At 46.4% G+C, this 20,433-nt stretch overlaps 1 protein-coding gene across 13 annotated transcripts in view; it reads left to right on the top strand.

The window, feature by feature from the left end:
- Nucleotides 1–20,433, top strand: part of EMB2746 (RNA-metabolising metallo-beta-lactamase family protein) — a 175,332-nt gene that overhangs the window by 13,296 nt on the left and 141,603 nt on the right. For 12 of the 13 annotated variants that reach the window (XM_086794020.1, XM_086794018.1, XM_086794021.1 and 9 more), the window contains exons 4-12: nucleotides 13,873–14,101; nucleotides 14,262–14,385; nucleotides 14,498–14,554; nucleotides 14,659–14,850; nucleotides 14,978–15,055; nucleotides 15,230–15,412; nucleotides 15,546–15,626; nucleotides 15,992–16,057; nucleotides 16,291–16,383. In XM_086794020.1, coding sequence (XP_086650146.1) covers nucleotides 13,873–14,101; nucleotides 14,262–14,385; nucleotides 14,498–14,554; nucleotides 14,659–14,850; nucleotides 14,978–15,055; nucleotides 15,230–15,412; nucleotides 15,546–15,626; nucleotides 15,992–16,057; nucleotides 16,291–16,383 — 1,103 coding nt within the window. Of the gene's footprint in view, nucleotides 1–13,861; nucleotides 14,102–14,261; nucleotides 14,386–14,497; nucleotides 14,555–14,658; nucleotides 14,851–14,977; nucleotides 15,056–15,229; nucleotides 15,413–15,545; nucleotides 15,627–15,991; nucleotides 16,058–16,290; nucleotides 16,384–20,433 lie in introns of all 13 variants that reach the window. The other variant, XM_086794030.1, reaches the window with a different exon arrangement.

The raw sequence follows: 20,433 nt of genomic DNA, 5'->3' as shown, positions 1-20,433 counted from the left end.
GCTTTTGGTTTGGCAGATGCACAGGCGGACCGCTTCAAGGTAGGGTCTGCACTTTGGTGGGAGGATTATGGTGCGGAAACTCCAAAGTTGCAGGAATTTGCTGTGCGCGTACTCTCACAGGCTTGCAGTAGCAGTTGCCTAGAGCAACTCTGGTCAGTTTATAGCCACATTGCCTCTAAGAAGAGGAACCGCCTTGGTGTACAGCGTGCAAATGATTTGGTGTTTGTCAGTGCCAACTTGCGAATGCTTTGCAAGGGCTTGACAAAGAAGGCAGATCCTTTCACCGAATGGGAGCAGGCACAGCAGGACCCACATCTCTCTGATCAGCAGAGGGCCGAGATTTTAGAGGAGCTTGAGGTTGTGCCCGAGGCATTGTCCCCCCCACCTCCCCCTCCCCTCCCACTTGAGGACGAGCCTATGGAGGACTTCACCGAGGAGGTCACGATTGATCTTCACCCTTTTCAGCCTCTTGCCTAGTCTCTTGAGTCTTGTATCTTGGCACTTAGTCATTTTGCCTTGAGTGTACACCCTCCTTGGGCCTTTCATTATGCCATTTGGCATTTTTGTTTAGATTGATCATTGTACACTCACTTTTGTTTATCACGCCATCGGCGCCCCATTATAGTTTTTTGCTAATACGACTATGCATTTCTCCTCTTTTTGGTGCAATTTTGTGCTTAATGTCTTGGTTTCTAAGTGTAAATCAAGTGTGTTAAAAAAAATTGCAAAAAAACAATCGTTTTCAGATTGCCGTTTTTTCCACCGTCCCCGGGACGGCCTTTTGCCCCGTTCCCGTCCCGTTCCCCGTCCCCGTCCCCGTTCCCGTTCCCCGTCCCATGTTTCTATGATATCTTCCCACTCTTCAGCAGTAAGAGAAGCGGGCATTACACCCCTTTCTTTGATAGGCTTGTGCTGCTTTTTCTGGAGCAACACATTGTAGCACTGGGTTTGCCAAATATCATAATTATGCGAGCCTTCAAGCTTCTTGATGTGAAGCAATGAAGAGCTCTCACCTGTGGTTGCCATAGCAATAAGCAACCTGTCAATACCTGACTCCCTGCAAAATGTGCAAACACTGCACCAAAAGCACACAAAGTGCTCACGGTTTTTCTCCCAAGCTTTATCTCCCACTGCGGAAGCAAGAATGCAACTTTTCTCCCACTTTATGTGATGAAATCACCAAAATCTGGTTGCTGCAGATTTTGGACAGCACCTTAAATGTGCTCTGTTGCCCTTCCAAAGTACTGTACAGCAGTACCAAGTGCTCACCTGTGATGTACCAAACCTGTACCGGCAAGTACAGCAGCTGAAATTGAACCTTTTGGTCACTCAAAACAGTGTACAGCCATGCCAAAACTTGCACAAAGCTGTGCCAAATCTGTACCAGCAGGTACAATAGCAATAAATGCTCTCCTGGCTGTCCAAATGAGTGAAAATCAGACTTTTACAGTCCTGTACACTGCATACAACAGTCCCGAACAGAAATTGGGCAAAAGCCCCTTGACTGCAAGCTGATTTTTGAGGATTCAAGGCATAAATGTCTTGCCTGCTGCTTTGCCAAGCTCAACAAGCATACGAACTTGAAAAGCCCCTTGATTTAAGATCAATTTTTGATCATACATGGTACATTGACGCACATGAAGGCATCCAGAGTGTTCACGATGCTTCCCCCTGGCCACATATACATCAAATACATGAAAGCCCCTTGATTTACAGGCACATTGAGTGCTTGTCAGGCATCAACACAATGCCCAAAGCATCAACTGCGAGTGCCTGCATGCAAATCAACCAAATCGGCACAAAAGCCCCTTGATTTGCACTGCAATTTGCTGCGATTTGCTGCAATTTTGCCCAAATGTGCGATTTCTCACATCATATAGCATGTATGAGTGCTTAATTGCACAATTACATCAAAAGCCCCAAATTTCGACATCCAATTTCCTGCAAATTGATCCTGATTGTGACCCATGTCACCCAATTTTGCCAATTTTGCTCAGAAATTGAGCAATTTGGCACCTGTACCTGCTCAATTGATGATTGGACATGCAAAATCCCAAAAAATTGAAGCAAAATACCTCGTACAAGTTTCTTAAATCAGCTGATTTCTGTTGCAGAAAAGAGGAGGGTCGTGTTGATGCTGCTGCAGCTGTGCAGGTGAAGGACTCCTCAGGCAAACTGAGGAAGACTGAGCCAATGGAGGGCTCCTGTTTGCAGCAACTGTGCAGAGAGGTGGTCGAGTTGCCACTTCACGGTCAAGCACAAGGGATTAGACGGCGCTGGTAAGAGCTGGTCGAAGGCGTGGGCCCTGTTTGGGCACTAGGCGCACAGACTGCGCCCAGCACACGAGGACCAGCACACAAACCAGCTCGCGGGTGAATTTGCCCGTCACTTCAATCCAGCGCGCAGTCTGGCAAATAGTCTACGGCAGCTCCGCTGATAACTGCCGCGTTTGCCTCACGGAAGGGCAACGATGGAACGGAGCCTCTCCCGACTCCTCCAGCTGCACGTAAAACTCCTCGCTCGCCTGCCTCCCCTTCGCACTACGAGTGCTCGCGCCAGGGACACATAACGCCGCCTCCGCCTAGTAGCCTTACGCCTTGTGGCTGAGGCTCGACTAACGCCGCGTTCGTGTCCTTTCGCTTCTTCTCCAGTCGATTTACATCACAGTCAGTCGCTAACTGACATGCCTTTAGCCACTACAAAGGTCTGTTGCAGCACAACGTCACTTCGCCTCTCTGCTGGAGGAGAAAAGGCTGCCCTCGACTCCTTCTCTTTCCGCCCACCTGCCTGCGAATAGTTCAACACACGCAGCAAATGAATTCCAGTTGAATTCCAGCGATGCAGCACTTGAGAACAAAACCCTAAAACCAGGGCTCTGATACCAGTTGTGTGGGAGAAGGAAGAATTAGGGTTAGGTCATGTGGGAGACATACACAGAGAAGAACAAGGGAGAGAGAGAGAGAGTTGTGGGGATAAGTCAACTCATGAGGCATGAGTGTGTGACTCCCCTATCACACATGTATATTGCACTAGTACACATAGTGCACTTAGTACATTAAAAGTACTAAGTGTACTATGTACTATAACTTATGGGCTTGTACACACTATAAGGGTGGGCATTATGCCTTTACCCCAACACGGTTCATTTCATTTTACTTTGTACCCTCGAATCTTGGTGATGTATCCAGATGATGAGGATGGACTATTTTGGTCTCATAGGCCATTTTGGCCTTTTGCAGACGTTTAATACAGCTTTCTTTCTTTCACACACACACTCTCTCTCCCTCTCTCATACACACCTTCTCTCTCCCTCCCTCAAGGCTCATACATACACACTCTAGTCTCTCTCTCTCAACTTTCACTATATATATATATATATATATATATATGGCCAGCTTTTCCAAACTTCTTTTGTGCTTTGCTTTTCGAGCTTTAGGGCCTTGCTTTTTGGCCCTAGAGTTGCTTGTTGAAAAAACAACTTTTGCTTTTTGGTCGTCCTCAATCTCCTCTTGCCAATGCTGCTCTTGGCTTGCAGTCAACTCAGTTTGACTTTTTGCTTCTCTGTGCTTTTTGACTAAAACTGGTGCTTTTCCATGTGCAAACCTTATGGTCCCTGTCCCCATGCTTTCTTCCGCCAGTCCAGTGTCTTGTCAAGGGTTCCATCATGTGAATAGTGCTAGGAAGGATAAATTGTTACATTCCCTTTCTCTTATATCGTAGGAGTACAAGTGTACCAAGCATATCCATATGTTCCAAGTACTAGCCCCATCTGGTGAGCTTGTGTATCTAGACATCCCCCATGTCTGTGATGCCATCTGCTCATTTGGCAACATCTCAATGCCTTATCTTTGACCAAATGGCTTGTCTTTGATGGTTTTTTCTTCATGACTTGTCACATGTGTTAGATAAAAGAAATCCATACGTACTTCCTACAAAAATTAGGCAGAATGTAGTCAACAAATAGGTATGCATCATTCACATCTATTGGGTATTCCAGGTACTGGCCACATAGTCTGCAACCCAGTGGACTATCACATGCCATAAATCCAAGCATTGTCCATGCATCGAAAACAACACACAAAAGTCAAAGAAGTTCAAACATACATCAGGATGCAATGCATACGTAAAGATCCTCCTGTTCATAGATTGTACCGTCATGGTCGAGCATCTGGTCTCATCGAAAACGGCTCTTGAGCTAAGTGGCTCCCCAAGAAACAGTCAATCATAACCACTCATCTAGGCCATCTGGTCATTATGACTGTGCGAGTGTTCATCAATACAATCATTTGGGCCATCTGGTCTCTCGGATCGCCCGACTGTCAAATAGTCATCTAGGCCATTTGGTTGCACTAACTGCCGACTATCAAATCCAACACAGTCATCTTGGCTATCTGGTCACTATGATTACCCAACTGTGAAATCCAAGGCAATGGGTCATCTGGCATCTTTGCCAACAAATACAAATATTGCTCCTTGGGTCGTTTGGTACGCAACTGACCCAAACCAAAGCATATCCAATTAACCATTACATTCCATTATATATATACAATGAAGAGGACTAGAGGTACAATCCCTCCCTCTTGAATCTGTCTTGTTCTCAAGACGTGTATGTCCGTACTTCAAATACATTTGGACCAACGGCTTCCTCATAAGCTCGAAGTGTCTCTGGATAATCCTTGAAGTACTCCTCTAGCATCCATTTCGCATCCAAAGGTGAATAAATCTTGAACTTCAAGAGGAACTTTCTAGTCACTATCTTTCCTCTTTTTCTCACAAAATGAAACACAATATGTCCTCATTGCAAAATTTCTTCTTGCTCTTCTACATCTGGTGGATCCTCTAATACAGGCTCCTCTGGGGGTGGTCCTGTATATGGTTTCAATAAACTCACATGGAAGGCATTATGTATCCTCAAATGATCTAGAAGGTCCAACCGATAGCATACATCGTTGATCTTCTTTGTAATGTGAAAAGGTCCATAATTTCTAGGAGCAAGCTTTTGGTCCTTGTGATCCTTTGTTTTAGACTTCCTAAGTGTCATTTGCAAGACATGCACTGGCTAATCCCAGGCTAATCTTGAAGAGGGCAACAAGATAAAGACCGATCATAACAAGAGTTTTGGAGCATGAGTTGCTATTGTGGCATGGGATTTGACTAGTGGTGGACATGGAGGGCTATCGGCCAGCATATACAGGTGTATGACCAGTCGGCTACAACAAGACCTTTGGTGTTTGTCCAAGAGCTAGTCGACGAGCAACAATTGGCCAAGTCACTAAGTCACTTCCAGCCTATATAAGGCAATAAAGCTCATCGTTTTCAGCATTCAGTCCTTGCTTGGGCTGGGTCATAGACTAGGAATATAGACTAGGGTTTATACCTTTTCAAGGAGCCAGCCTATGGTTGCAAAGACAGATGTACCTTTTTGTACCATATGAATATACTGAATACTCATCTATTTCGCTCTCTTCTCTCTCTCTTCTGCATGCGTTTTGCATTAGCACGTTCCCAGATGGTGTTTAGGGCTGAAAGAAGACTCCCAAAGCTTCCGCATGTAACATTGGTATCAAGCATCGGGCTCAGCAAGGCTAAACACTAATTCAGTCCCAGATGAAGGTGCACAGGTCCAAGGCACAGGGAAGTGCACAAGTACGAGGTCCAAGGCAAGGAACACAAGACATGGAAGAATTCCCAGGAGGTTGGTTGGCGGTGTTCCACAGAGCCCAAGGAAATGGCAGTCCTATGAGTCGGGTGCCACTTGGGGCACACTAGGAAAGGCTTTTAGGCAACGGTTCCAGGGAAGGATGATCCTCCAACGGGTACATCTGCAATTTTGTTTGCTTTTGTATTCATTGATGTATTGATCTTGGCTTGCAAGCCTGTGGGTTGTTCCTGAATAAATTCTTGAAAGGGGACAGGGCTTGTTCCCCGCTTAGTGTGTGTGTCCTGTGCAAAGTTCTCTAAACCCTACTCTCTCCCTCTCTCTATCTTCTCTCTCTAATACAGCTCTCCTTTCATTCCTCAAGTCAGCCGGTACAGCAAGTGCATGGACTGGTACAGCAGATACAACCCTCAAATCTGTTAGAAGTCATCTCCTGTCTTTACCAGACACAAGGGCCTCTGTTGTGGGTGTGCCCGCCCTTTGTAGGTGCTTTCTCATTTTTCCTCACTCCCCGTATTTTTTCCCCATGGCCCCCATTCCATGGTATCTTATATCACTTCGGGATCTTGTGTATATAGAGCAGAGTTACACGCATATCTCTCTCCTTCTCTTGTGCTGTCTATTTTCTGCAATCTACTTGCTCTTGTGGTCTCATATTTGGTTATCATCTCCGCTGCGTATTTTGACATGGTATCAGAGCCCTAGGCTCTTGATAGATCTTGGGAGTTTTCTGAGCAGCTCCATGAAGATTGCCTCCTCCTCCTCATCAGGTTGTTGATTGACACTTGCATCCCTAGCAATTGTGAGCTTTTTGTACCTTTTATGAGAGCTCGTGTGCCTTTTGTGCATCCCTAGAAATTGTGAGCTCTGTGCTGATTGGTGGATTGTTCGGGAAGAGAAGAAGCAAGAGGTCGGCGGGTGAGTTGCTGGATAGCCACTTGTAGGTGTAAGCTTTTTTTCCCACTCACCCACCCTTTTCAGTTACATCCCCGCGATGGCAGATTTGTTAGAGATGGCTGAGAAGCATGTGAAGATCCCAACACTCCCCACGTTCCCAGTGGACCGTCAGTTGGACGGGAACAATTACGGCATATGGAAGGTTATGATGGAGTCTGTGCTGGAGTCATATGACCTTGCTGATTTCATCGTTGTCGGGGTTCCACGGTCGGAAGCAGAGGAAGGGGAGTTACAGTCAACCAGAAAGGACCGCGAGGCACAAGCACAGATGTGGGATCGTGTCAACGCCAGGGTCCGTTCATTTATCTTCCTCCGCTGCACACCGCAAGTAATCAATCACGTAAAGCATATGACGTTGGACAGAGGCATATGGCAGCACTTGGCTTCTCTTTATAACAGGGTATCGCCCATGAAGAGGATTTCCTTGGAAGTACAGATGCGGGTTATGAACCTTGCAAAGTCATCGACAATGCGGGAGCATATTAACAAGCTGCAGTCCTTCAGCAGGAAGTCCTCCAGGCTGGGAAGGAGATATCATCAGAAGATATGGCCATTACTTTGCTGTTCCACTTGCCTTCTCAGTATTCCGCTTTCTACTCCTCTTTGATTGCTAGTGGCAGGATCAGCACCATTACATGGGAGGAGCTTGTGCCCATGGTCTTAGACCAGGAGGAACGATTCATGAACCCTCCTCACAGCGGAGGTTCGGAGGCCTTAACTGGCCAACGGCCGAAAGGCCGGAATAACAACAAGGGCAAAGGGAAGGCTTCACCGGAGGAGTCTTCTGAGAAGAAGCTTGACACAGTTTGAGAGAAATTGAAGGCCGAGAGGTCCTGCAATGATTGTGGCAAGAAAGGCCACTATTGGAGGAAGTGTCCTAAGAGGACTGGGAAGAGTGTTGATTCTTCAGCCTCAGCTGTGCAAAGACTCCAGCATTTGTGCACTTAGAGATGATGGACTCAGATGCTTCATCGTCTTCGAGCGAGGAGGCGGTTGGCTTCACCGCAAAGGATACCCAGGAGTGGATTCTTGATAGTGGTGCTTCCAGGCACATGACTTCTTCCCGAGACTTCTTTTTGGATTTGAAATGGCAGTCAGGTTGCATCTTCATTGGCGACAACTCCACCATTCCGATACACAGTGAGGGCCGGATGGAGATTATTCCCGACGGCAAGGGGGGTAAGCATTCCTCCCGTGTTCTTTGCGTCCCTGCTCTTGGTTTTCATCTTCTGTCAGTGCATGAAGTATGCAAGACTGGCTTTCGGGTGGAATTTGAGGAGCATTCAGTTGCTCTATGGGACCGTGAGACTGGCCAGGTTGTTTGGGAAGGCGGTGTGGAGAATGGTATCTACAAGCTCTCTGCACTCTCCTCATTGACAGGTTCTCAGGTCGGAGATCTGAGGCACTTTCGTTTTGGCCACTTAAATGTGGATGCAGTGCGGCGAGCTTTCTGGGACCAGATGGTGGTTGGCCTGCCAGATGATGGTAGCAGACAAGGACGTTGCAGTTCTTGCATACGTGGTAAGCAGCACAGGGAATCCTTTCCAAAGTAGGCTTCCAGACAGGCTTCAAAACCATTGGAGTTGATTCACACTGACTTGTGTGGACCTCAGTAGACACCATCATTGGGAGGATCTCTCTATTTCATGCTGCTTGTTGATGACTGTACCAGATTCACGCGGGTCTACTTTCTATCACAGAAGGACCAAGCTTTTGCATGGTTCAAGGATTGGCACGTGATGGTGGAAAAAGAGTTTGGATTGCAGGTAAAGACTCTCAGGGCTGACAAAGGGGGTGAATTCTCTTCGAATGCTTTCGTCAGATTTTGTGCATATCATAGCATCAAGAGGGAACTGGCCAATACAGGATCGCCTTCAGAGAATGGAGTTGTAGAACGCAAAAAACAGGACGTGGTGGAGATGGCGAGGACCATGCTGGAGCATCGTGATCTTCCTCGTCCACTTTGGGGAGAGGCTATGGCAATGGCTGTCCATACCCTCAACCGGTCTCCAACGACTTCAGTACCCCGTTTGAGGCATACTTTGGCAGGAAACCTGATGTCTCCCACTTCCGTGTTTTTGGGAGTGATGCGTATGTATATATTCGGAAGAAGCAGAGGGGGAAGCTTGACTCCAATCCGTGTGGGGTATAATTCTCTTTCCAAGGGATACAGATTGTATGATCTAGAGAGGAATGAGATTGTTGTCAGTCGAGATGTGGTCTTTGATGAGCATGTTCCAGTATCCACTGTCGAGGAGCCGCCACTTCTTGGAGATCCAGAGGAGTGTGATGATGATTCCCAGACTATTGTTCCAGTTGGTCAACCACAGTCAGTACAGGAGGTTGAGCCCGCAGTTGGAGCAGAGCCCCCGCAACAGTAGGAGGCTCCACGATCTGTTCGAGTACCTAGGTGGTTGATGGACACCCTTCGGGAGTCGGGTGTCACAGAGTTACCCTCCGAGTGGACCACAGAGGACGGCCCTCGAAGATCACACAGAGTCCGGGACACAAGCAATACAGCGGAGCTTCTTCAGGTAAACTATGCTTTGATGTCTCGTATTATGCGGGACAAGGAGCCCACTTCCATTAAGGAAGCCCTTTCACAGGATACTTGGAGGAAAGCCGTGTAGGTGGAACTTGATGCCATTGAGAAGAACAACACATGGGAGTCGGTACCGAGGCCGTCGAAACGGTCAGTCATTGGTGTCAAATGGGTCTTTAATACCAAATATGTGTTAGATGGGTCGGTGGACTAACACAATGCTAGACTCGTGGCTAAAGGTTATGCTCAGCAGCCAGGCATCGACTACGAGGATACCTTTGCACCGACAGCAAGGATGACCACAATTCGGACCGTTCTTGCCCTTGCTTCTTCTTAGAGGTGGCTTGTGTATCAAATGGATGTAAAATCTGCGTTCCTTAATGGTGACATGCAGGAGGAGGTGTATGTTGAGCAGCCTCCAGGCTTTGTTGTTCCAGGATCAGAAGGGATGGTTTATAGGTTACGTAAGGCCTTGTATGGTCTTAAACAGGCTCCTAGGGCTTGGAATCAGAAGATTGATTCCTTCTTTGTTCGGATTGGTTTTCAGAGATCGGTTGCAGATCCCAACCTATATCTCTTTCGGGAACGCGGCATGGTTACGATTATCATCCTTTATGTGGATGATCTCATTCTCACTGGCGGTCATGTGGAGCACATTGGCATGATGAAGGCTGCCCTATCAAAGGAGTTTGAGATGATCGACCTAGGCTTACTCCACTTCTTTTTGGGATTGGAGATCTGGCAGACCCAGAGGGGGTTTTTCGTCTCTCAGCAGCGGTATGTTCATGAGTTGCTTGAGGCCTTTGGGATGGAGAACTGCAAGCCTATTACTTCGCCGATGGACCCAAATACAAAGTTAACTGTTAATGATCCTTGTGAGCCCGTTGATGCCTCGCAGTATCAGAGGTTCATTGATCTGGTTGCTGAACACGAGATTGGACTTGAGCTTCTCCGTGGGGCTGTTGAGCTCTTTTATGCAGACGCCATTGAAGTCTCATTGGGACGCAAGATTGCGGATCTTGCGGTATCTGCAGAGTACAAGGATCTAGGACTCTTCTACACAGGAGGGGATGGAGTCAGACTACAAGGTTGGAGTGACTCAGATTGGGGAGGAGATCCAGACACGAGGAGATCTACTTCAAGTTACAGTTTTACCCTCGGCTCAAGAGCAGTTTCTTGGAGCAGTAAGAGGCAGCCAACTATTGCCCTATCTTCGACAGAGGCAGAGTACCGGGTTGCTTGTGGTGCTGCTTGCAAGGTTGTGTGGTTGGGGAGGCTGCTAGGCGAGATTGGGTTTTCACAGAAGGAGCCCACAGTCATCCAGTGTGATAACCAGAGTTGTATAGCTATTGCTTGGAACTCGGTCTTCCATGCCTGGACCAAGCACATAGAGATATAGTATCACTTTTTACGTGAGAAGATCTTGGCTGGTGACATCTTGCTACTTTATTGTTCAATGGAGGACAATGTGGCGGACCTCTTCACGAAGTCTCTACCTCAAGCTATGCTCAGGAGGCACTCCAGCTCCCTAGGGTTGGTTTCATAGCCAGGAGCTGAGAGGGGGTGTTAGAAGTCATGTCCTGTCTTTACCAGACACCAGGGCCTCTGTTGTGGGTGTGCCCGCCCTTTGTAGGTGTTTTCTCATTTTTCCTCACTCCTCGTATTTTTTCCCCATGGCCCCCATTCCATGGTATCTTGTATCACTTCGGGATCTTGTGTATATAGAGCAGAGTTACACGCATATCTCTCTCCTTCTCTTGTGCTGTCTATTTTCTGCAATCTGCTTGCTCTTGTGGTCTTAGCTTTGGTTATCATCTCCGCTGCGTATTTTGACAATCCCCCCCTCCCCCCCCCCAAAAAAAATAAAAAATAAAAAAATAAAAAAATAAAAAAATCCTCTTCATCGTCTCCCTAGGCAGGTGCTTGAAGATTTCGAGCATTTTCTCTCTTAGGCAAGTGTCGGCAACTTCTTGTCTTTGAACCTCCAAGAGGACTCCATGGCAGCCGCTCTGCCATCCCTGATCGAGGTTGGAGGCCTCCACCTTACTTTGCAAGATTGGCAGTAGTCGCCTAGCATGTGGAGGGCTTAGGGACTTATTGCAGGCAAGCCTTCTTAGCGAGCCTGGAAAGATCACTGATATTCATTCTTTGGGGCGTGGATACTAAGTGCACTATGTGTACTAGAGCAAATATACATGTGTGATAGGGGAGTCACACACTCATACCTTGAGTTGACTTATCCCCATATGTCTCTCTCTTTCTCTCCCTTCTTCTTTGTGTATGTCTCCCACATGAAACCCTAACACTACAGCAGAGCTCATCAGAGCTCCTTCAACTGGTATTAGAGCTTTTGGTTTTAGGGTTTTTTTTTTAAAATCTCAGCAGTATCCGTCGCAATTCCGGATAATTCCCTCCATGACTCAGCGCAGCATCACCTTAGTGTTTCTTCTTCTCTCTTGCAAGCCTTTCTTGCATTCACTAAGGTAGTGTTGAGGTTTGCGACAATACGAGACTTGCCTTCTTCTTGGATACTTTTGATGCATGTCTTTTGTCACAAATGCCCATTCTGAACCATGAGAGATTGCAAACTTGGCCCTTGTTTGCTCCTCCTGAAGCAATAATCAAGCTTATCAAAAGTGACGGGTGCTCTCATAGAAAGATCGAGAGAGGTAACAAAATTGAGATAAGATCCAAGCAAGGAGTTCAAGGTGGTCACCAACTGCCGGGCATCTATGACCTCTTCAATCCCAAGCATGTGTTTTCTTAAATCCTTGACTTTAGTGAGATGATTTGTCATAGAATCACCTTTATCCATTGATAGAATGTCCAGTTACCTTTTCAAATACATAAGCCCGGCTTCATTTCTGACTTGATACATCCTTTCCAAGGTATTCCAGGCATTCTTTGCCATCTTGTAGGACCAGATATGCGGTATCATTGTCCTCGACAGACGAAGGAACAACAGACATTGCCTGAGCATCCTTGGTATCCCATTGCCTTTGCTCTGCAGTAGGGTGAAGCACAATAGGTGCTGTAGCAGCTGCACCTCTCTGAACAGTAGCTGGCTGTATAGTCACATGCATAGACAAAGCAATAACAAGCATCCTTGGTATCCCATCACCTTTGCTTTGCAGTAGGCTGTAGCACAACAGGTGCTGTAGCAGTTGCACCTCTCTGAGCAGTAACTCGGTATATAGTCACAGGCATCGCACCATGTCCTGAGACTATTTCCCAAAGGACTCTAGAAACCAATCTGTTACGCAGCATCAAACTCCACAAGGAGTAATTGGTACCATCCAACTTGTCCTCTTGGGACAAAGTACCCATACTTTCAGCTGTATCTCGTGCCATGACAACCAAGATTCCAACACAAGTACACAGTCTACAAGTGTAACAAGAGTCAGCCCAACCAACACACTCTGAGAAAGAGAGAGTGCGCAACACTCTGAATGTGAAGACCTGCAAATAAATGAAAGCAAAGGACACGGATGTAAACAATATCGGAACAGTCGCATGAGCTGAAAGTCTCCAGATATCGTTTTTCCCCAAACTTCTGGAAGTTGGAAACTAGTTGTAGAAGATACTTGAGTGGTCCCACAAGCTGGAACAGGTGCTGAAACTACTGGTAGAGCAGACAACATGAGGAGAATAGTTTGTATGACAGAAACCCTAACTCTAGCTGTTGAAAAAAAGCTTTACAAAGGCTGAACTTGGTGTTTCCGAATAGAAACAGGCCATACAACTGCTGAAACAGGTTGCACAGGGTCTCGGGCAGCAAGACAACAACAGTATGGATGTTGACATGGCAGTCTTGTCATTGACTGTACAATCCTTATTGGCGTGCCGTACAGTTCATATGATGGCTGTACAGCTGTGTACAACAAGAGATTTAAATGATGAAATCTGCTTTGAAGCTTGAAAACTATGCAGATGCTTGGCAAAAGCTCCTCATTTGTTGCATGTGTGTGTACATTTTCTTTGCCTGCTTTTGGCCTTTAGCATGTTACTGGTTTCAATGCCATGTTGGCCATGGATACCCTCTACACAAAGCCGTGTTGCCCTTGGTTTACTTTCATCACCCACAATGCTCACCATTGATGAGTTTAGGCCCTCAATCTTCTCATGGCTACTTGTGTTGTCTCTTACTCTTCCAACATGCAGGTGATGTCTGCGTTTTTTTCACTTTGGAGCTTATAAACATGAAAACCGAATATTTTGCATTTTAAGACTTGATTTGTGATTTTTGATTAAAACAGAGAGTTTAGAGCCCGAACTTCCTTGCAAGGAGGGTCTCATTTGTAGGTACTCGCTAAGGATGGCACGCACGCAAAAGGAGAAGCAGTGGATATTTTCGTTGTTTATTTTGGATGAATTAGGTTGATATTTGATAGCGACCCCATTATAACACACATTTCATTGCAACTGCTCGTAGTCTTGTACTTCAATAAAGGGATTGCATTTGTTTTGTCAATTCTACTAAATGGACGACCATAAGGACTGTTTTCACCTCATCTTATCTTATGCTTTTATACATAGTTGAAATGGTATCTGGCCAAGGATACTATTTGAATGTGTTAAGTAGGCACAAGTAAGAATGAAGACCTTGTTCTGAGGGGCTTGAAAATGTTGGGGGCTAGTATTCTCTTTGGAAACACATATTTTTGTGCACTATTAGTTTTTAGGCTCAATGGCCTATTGCACAGTTTTGTCCCAGGTTCACTTGATGGTCATCACTTTAGCAACAGGGCAGTCAGGACAGGGGGCCCTCTACAAAGTATTGATGATAAAGTACAGCGGAAATTGGAGCGGTTTCATGAGGGGCTGGATGGGCCACCATTGCGAATCCTTCCTATTGGGGGCTTAGGAGAAATTGGCATGAATTGTATGCTGGTTGGTCATTATGATCGCTATATCTTGATTGATGCTGGCCTTATGTTCCCAGAGTAAGTCACTTTACTACAACGCCTTTTACGGCCATTGCTCTTTTGTGAACTCCGGTGGGGGTTGGGGGGGGGTGCGAGTTGGGTATATACTTTGGTAACCTACATAGGGAGGTACCTTTCCTTGGAGAAGGTGAGCGTAACTAAGTTTTATTTGTAACAGCTATGAAGATCTTGGTGTCCAGAAAATTTTGCCAGACACAGGTTTTATACATCGCTGGAGGCACAAGATTGAGGCTCTCATCATCACACATGGTCATGAGGATCATATTGGTGCTTTGCCATGGGTATTTACTCGCTGCATCTAATCAATGGATTAAGTTACTTTGTCAGTTGGCACAACCTGAAGGTTTTTGAGAAGTTTAGCTATTTCATTAATGTTGCTGAATATTGCTATAGGTATTTCCAGTTTTGGATCCATCGACTCCTGTATATGCAACATCCTTCACTATGGAGGTAGGTTCTACTGCTCTGCCATGAGTGAGGAGAACAGGTTGGGCTTTACCCAGTTTTTTCAACATTATGCTTGCTTTACTTGCTTCTTGTTGTAACTTTGGCAGCTCATTAAGCGAAGATTGGATGAATACACCATCAAAAACGATGGACGATTGAAGATATTTGACATGAGGACTACATTCAATGCGGGACCCTTTGAAATAGAGCCTATTAGAGTCACACATTCTATTCCGGACTGCTGTGGCTTAATACTTCGATGCAAAGATGGCACAATTTTTCACACTGGTGATTGGAAGGTAAGCACAGCAGATAGTCTATACAGCTTGTTAAGTTGACTATTAGTAGTGTCTGATCTTGCGATGCAATAATTGACTGTATAGCATTCAGGGTTTTGATTAGAATCTAATGTTCGCTCCATGACAGATTGATGAATCTCCAGTTGATCAAAAGATTTTTGATCGAAATGCACTGGAGCAACTTTCGAAGGAAGGAGTGACCTTGGTATGCTCTTGGCTCTACAGCCTTTTAGCCAAAATCGTTTCTCTCTTGTAGTCATGGTTTGATTCACTGGCTGATAGTTATAAGCTAAACAGAGAATGCTGAATCTCGAGGTATGGTTTAGGGGAGCTTATGAGTGAGTACTAAATTGGATTTATCTGGGTTCTGGTAACACAGATGATGAGTGATTCTACAAATGTGCTCTCTCCGGGAAGGACCACCAGTGAAGCAGATGTGGCAAAGGCGTTGATGCATCGAGTATCAAAGGCAAAGGGAAGAGTGATTACCACCCAGTTTGCATCTAACGTGCACCGACTAGGTAGTGTCAAAGCAGCGGCAGATGCTTCAGGTCGGAAGCTGGTAATGCTTTTGACTGCATCATTGCAGTCTTACAAACAAGATAAGCTGTGTTGTGTTTCTCGTTAGTGTGTATGTTTTCGGCTTTTTGTTTGCAGTTCCAAGCATTATTCTAACGAAGTAGCTACTGTAGCAGGTTTTTCTTGGGATGTCACTGAGAACATACTTAGATGCTGCTTGGAAAGATGGGCAAGCTCCATTTGATCCCTCAATTTTGGTGAGGGCCTCATAATCTACTCATATGAAATCCCACTTGTTTCATTTTCAAGAATGATGCAACATACAATTTTGGTGTTTGTTCGATAGCTCAGAAAAATTTGTGGGGGTTTTGGCTCTGTGGTAAGATGGTATGCTCACGTGTTTGCCCTTATGGGTGTCCAATTACTGGAGCATAGCTGTGTGAGCCATTAGAGAATATAATCAAAAGGTATCATAGAGGATGCTCTCCTGTTTGCCCTTATGGGTGTCCAATTACTGGAGCATAGCTGTGTGAGCTATTAGAGAATATGATCAAAAGGTATCATAGAGTGATTGTTTAACAGGCACTTCTGTTTATCTTTCTACCATGATTCTACTTTGCAGATCAAACCTGAAGATATGGATTCGTATGCACCAAAAGATTTGTTAATTGTGACGACAGGATCACAGGTAGTTGAGTGCCACACAATATGTGTATGTGTGTGTGTGTTTGTGTGTGTACATACGTATGTATGTACATATGTATGTGTTTATATATATATGTGTGTGTGTGGTGTGGTGTGGGTGTGTGGGGGTGGGGGTGGGGGTGGGTGTGGGTGTGCGTGTGTGGGGGTGTGGGTGTGTGGGTGTTGTTCTTTTCAGTCTGCATGTAAAGTATCTGTAACTCGCAAGCGTCATGGCAGGCGGAACCGCGTGCAGCTCTCAACCTGGCATCGCTTGGGAGTAGCCGTTCTTTGAAGTTGAACAAGGATGATTTGATTCTTTATTCAGCCAAGGTATTGCTCTTATCATGCTATTTGTATAGATGACTATTAGTATGTGCTTCGAAACTCGTCATTAGTATCTTTTTTTCGTGTGTGTTCATACGTTTTGCACATGCATTTAAGCATGCTGTGTGCACCTACATAATCTTGATCTCAAACTTCTACAGTCGTGTCTTTGACTGCTAAGACTGCTAAAGCAGTGCCAAAAGGGAACTTCAGACCATAGTTCCCATGCTTCCAATGTTAAGACACTATAGAAAACTTATAAGAAAAAGTTAACAACAATCATAAGGAAAATCAGATGGTTTTGTTGCAAATGATCGCCCACAGCCTACAGGCCATTTATTGTGAACAAGGGGTTTTGTTGCTTGTAGTGGTCGGATATGCGGAAAAGACATGGTACTAGATTGTACAAAAACCTGAGGGGTGAAATCAGTAAATGATCAATCAATCTGATTTGAAAACTAGGTCACGTTCCACCTCATTTGATTTGTTCTCTATAGCGATAACTCTCATGACTTATGATGGATGAGGAAGAACGTTATAGTAATTAGAGCAATTAACATTTACTGTCTCAAACTTTCTGGACACCCAGCTTAGAGCTGGGTCCAAACCATTAGCCAGCTGGGTGTAAAATCTGGATGCCCAACTTGTTAGGTGCAACGCTCTGCTGGGTTAGGATGCCCAAGAAGTTAGGTGGGAACTTTGGATACCCAAGGTGCCTAGATGTGGATACCCACGAGGCAAGAAATTGAATAACCTCATACCCATCTAGCTTGTTCACTGGATTGAATGGCTGATATTTCAAAGGCTGGTACTTCCTAGTGGTACTCGAATGTGCAAGTGTGGCTTCCCTTGAAGAAAACAAATTGTGCAGTATACTGAGTTAACTCGGCTGGTACTCTATCCTAACTGAGCTTAGGACCCTTGTTAACCAAGGTTAACGGGATGTGCTAACTGTCACCAATTGGCCGACCATTTGGTCCATCTCCAGTTTTGTGTCTCGTTCACATGAGGCCAGGCCGGTGTCTCATGTGAAGAGGCCAGTATTTTTGCTTAACATGGACGGGAGCCAGACTGGTGCCACCCGTGTGTTAGCAGGATGGTGTCGTATGGACGGGAGCCAGACTGGTGCCACCCGTGTATGACCTGGACTGTGTTCTATCCATGGGATTGTCATGCCATGGAAGAGCCAGTATTTGCGCCGTCTTGCCTATGGGACTGTCACTCCATAGGGAGGCTCGTGCGTGGAACTGTGTTTTACCTATGGGACTGTCACTCCATACGAAGACCAGGATTTATGTTTTATGTCGTGCCATTTTTGTGCCGACAGATATTTTGTACTTGTTCCATGAACGGGAGATATGTCCATGATACTATTTGCACATGCACTCATGTTTTGCATGTTTGAAACTGTTTTCGCATGACTTGTATTTTTGTGTTTGCCTGCTTGACGTGCCACTTACTGAGCGGGGACGCGTGCCAGTGAGTCGTGAAGTTTGCTCTGTCTTCTGACGAGTTTAGTTGCATGTGAACAGGTGGTAAGTGTATTGCACTTGTTGGTTTAATAGTTTTATTTCTAACCTTTCATTTTATAAGATTATAAGTTCACATTTCATTTAAAAGTGGGCACCCACATATGGGCCAAGGTGGGGAGCCACACTTAGCCCCTTAAGTGTGTGGGGGTGGGTGCATGGTGACCTACCCACACCACACCATGAAGCTGGCCGCCCACATGCAAACGTGGGGAGCCGGCCAGCTGTGGTCGTTTACCTTCCCCTCCAACATCTTCAAAAGATAGCGACCACCCTTCGTAAAAGGGAAGAACCGGCGATCGTTTCCACCATCCCTCAGGCTGCTCCTCCTCGTGGCTCTCAGGCGGCTGCAACCCCTCAGGCTGCTCCTCCTCGTGGCTCTCAGGCGGCTGCAACCCCTCAGGATGCTCCTCGTGGCTTTAGGCGGCTGCATCCCCTCAGGCGGCTCCTTCCACCATCTCTCAGGCGGCTGCATCTCTTCAGGCTGCGTTGCCTCTTCTTGCAGGCGGCTGTGTTCCATCCCCAGTAGGCTGCGCTTCCTTCTCTTGCAGGCGGTTGTGTGCCATCTCCAGCAGGCTGCGCATGCTCCACCTCCAGCAAGCTGTCATCTCCAGCAGGTTGCGCTCCATCTCCAGTAGGCTGCGCATGCTCCACCTCCAGCAGGCGGTTGTCATCTCCAGCAGGCTGCGCTCCATCTTCTTTACAGGCGGCTGTGCTCTGCAGCCAGGCGGCTCCTCCTCATCCTCTCTGCGTTACGCCTCTTCCTCCTCCATAGCAGGCGGCTGTGTCCTGTACAACAGGCGGCTATGCTCCTCTACAGGCGGTTGCACCTTCCTTCCATTGACGGCTACAGGCGGCGTTGCACCTCCTAGGTGGCTACACCTTCTACACAGGCAGCTCCTCCTCCTCCACGACAGGCTGCTGTGTCCTGGTGTCCTTCTCAAGTAGCTGCACACAGACACGACGGGTATTGGTCTTCCATCTGCGAGCTACAAGTAAGTGAATTCAGATTTAAGTAAAGAACTTTGTTGTAAATCTGATAAAGGATCTTCTCTACGGGCCACGGCTAACACTCGTTCGGTGCTGGGTAGTCCAAGCTTTTGGAGAACCACGGTCCAAAAGTGCCGAGATCGGGAGAGCCAGGCGTTAGTACAAGAGGGCCTTTTTGTGCGTGGTCTTGGAACACCAGTGGGACGCTCTCTGCGGATTCCAGTGAAGGCACAGGACCGTAGAGACTGGACCACTCGAGTGGTCGCTCTACTTCGAACATCTACTTGGAGCCTCTTGTTTGGTACTGAATTCATTTGTACAGGGACATCATCTGGTTCATTGAACCCATGGAGCATTGTATTTGATAAATACTCCCAATAATATATCATATATTGGGAGGGGGGGGGGGGGGGGGGGGGGGGGCGGCTCGTTCCGGCCCGAGTGCTGGTGTCCATCTATTTCATTTCAATTTTCAGTTATTTTTAAGTTGCCCATTTCAAATTATGATATTAAGTTGTGCTATTACGCGTGTGGGTGTCCAACGGAGTCTATTCCCACTTGACGGGATCGGTTTCATTGGTATCAAAGCACGGTTGTTTCCCTCTTCCTAGTGGGGAAACTGTGTATTGAACACCCCGCTTCTAGCACACTTAACACAATGGACAGCCAAGGCAACCCTTTGGAAGTGCCTAATTGGAGGGGTCCATCAAGTGCCTCGCGTGGTTCTGATGCTCTACGAGGAAGGCACAAGCCCCTTGAAAGGGTAAATGATAGTGATTCAAAGGGACAACTGTCTCGAGGAAAGACTGTCATGCAAGAAGAAGAGCCTGATGCAATGAGGGCTGAAATGGAGCATATAAGAAAGCTTTTGCAGGCACAAGAGCAAGAGCTGAAATTTTTGCATGTGCCATGAAGATCCCCATGTGCAAAGTGCCATTGAAACAAGGAAAGCCGATGCAATGGTAGATGTGACTTTTGAGTCCATGGCCCGGGAAGTGGGAAAGAAGCCAAGGGAGTTGGCACTTTCCTATCTCCTCCGCAAAGGTGACATCAAAGAGGGTGAAGATGGAGAGCTGAAATTCAGAAATCCACCTCGCTTGAAACATGGAGATCTCGCATCTCCAAGGGTTAAGGTCATTTATGCAAAAGGAAGAGGTGACAGTCACCTCTCGTCATGCATCCTCTCCACAAGGCACAAAGCCTGACAGGTATATGTATGCTAGTGCTCATGGCATGATGGTCACATGCATTCAAGACATGTATCCCATGGTAGGGGTGACAGGTCTGCCACTAGAAGAGCTTTGCCTTCTGAGTTGTCTCATGGAGAGACATTGCCTTATGTAGGAAAGTCACATGCATCTGATTCTCAAGTTTGTGGAGCACATGCCATCGTGCTTTATGAAACTTCCATGATGGCCCATGAAGCCCATGCAGATAGGGCTGCCCCGTTGAATAAAGGGAAAAGAAAAAGAGAGGACCATGAGTCTCATGCCAGAAAACTCAAGGAATTTAAAGCAGGTGACAAGTCTGTTAAGTT

This window comes from Cibotium barometz, chromosome 60 (assembly GCF_041138505.1).
Source record: "Cibotium barometz isolate CiBa-2024 chromosome 60, ASM4113850v1, whole genome shotgun sequence".
Taxonomy (NCBI): Eukaryota; Viridiplantae; Streptophyta; class Polypodiopsida; order Cyatheales; family Cibotiaceae; genus Cibotium; species Cibotium barometz.
This window is presented reverse-complemented; position numbering and strand designations above follow the sequence as displayed.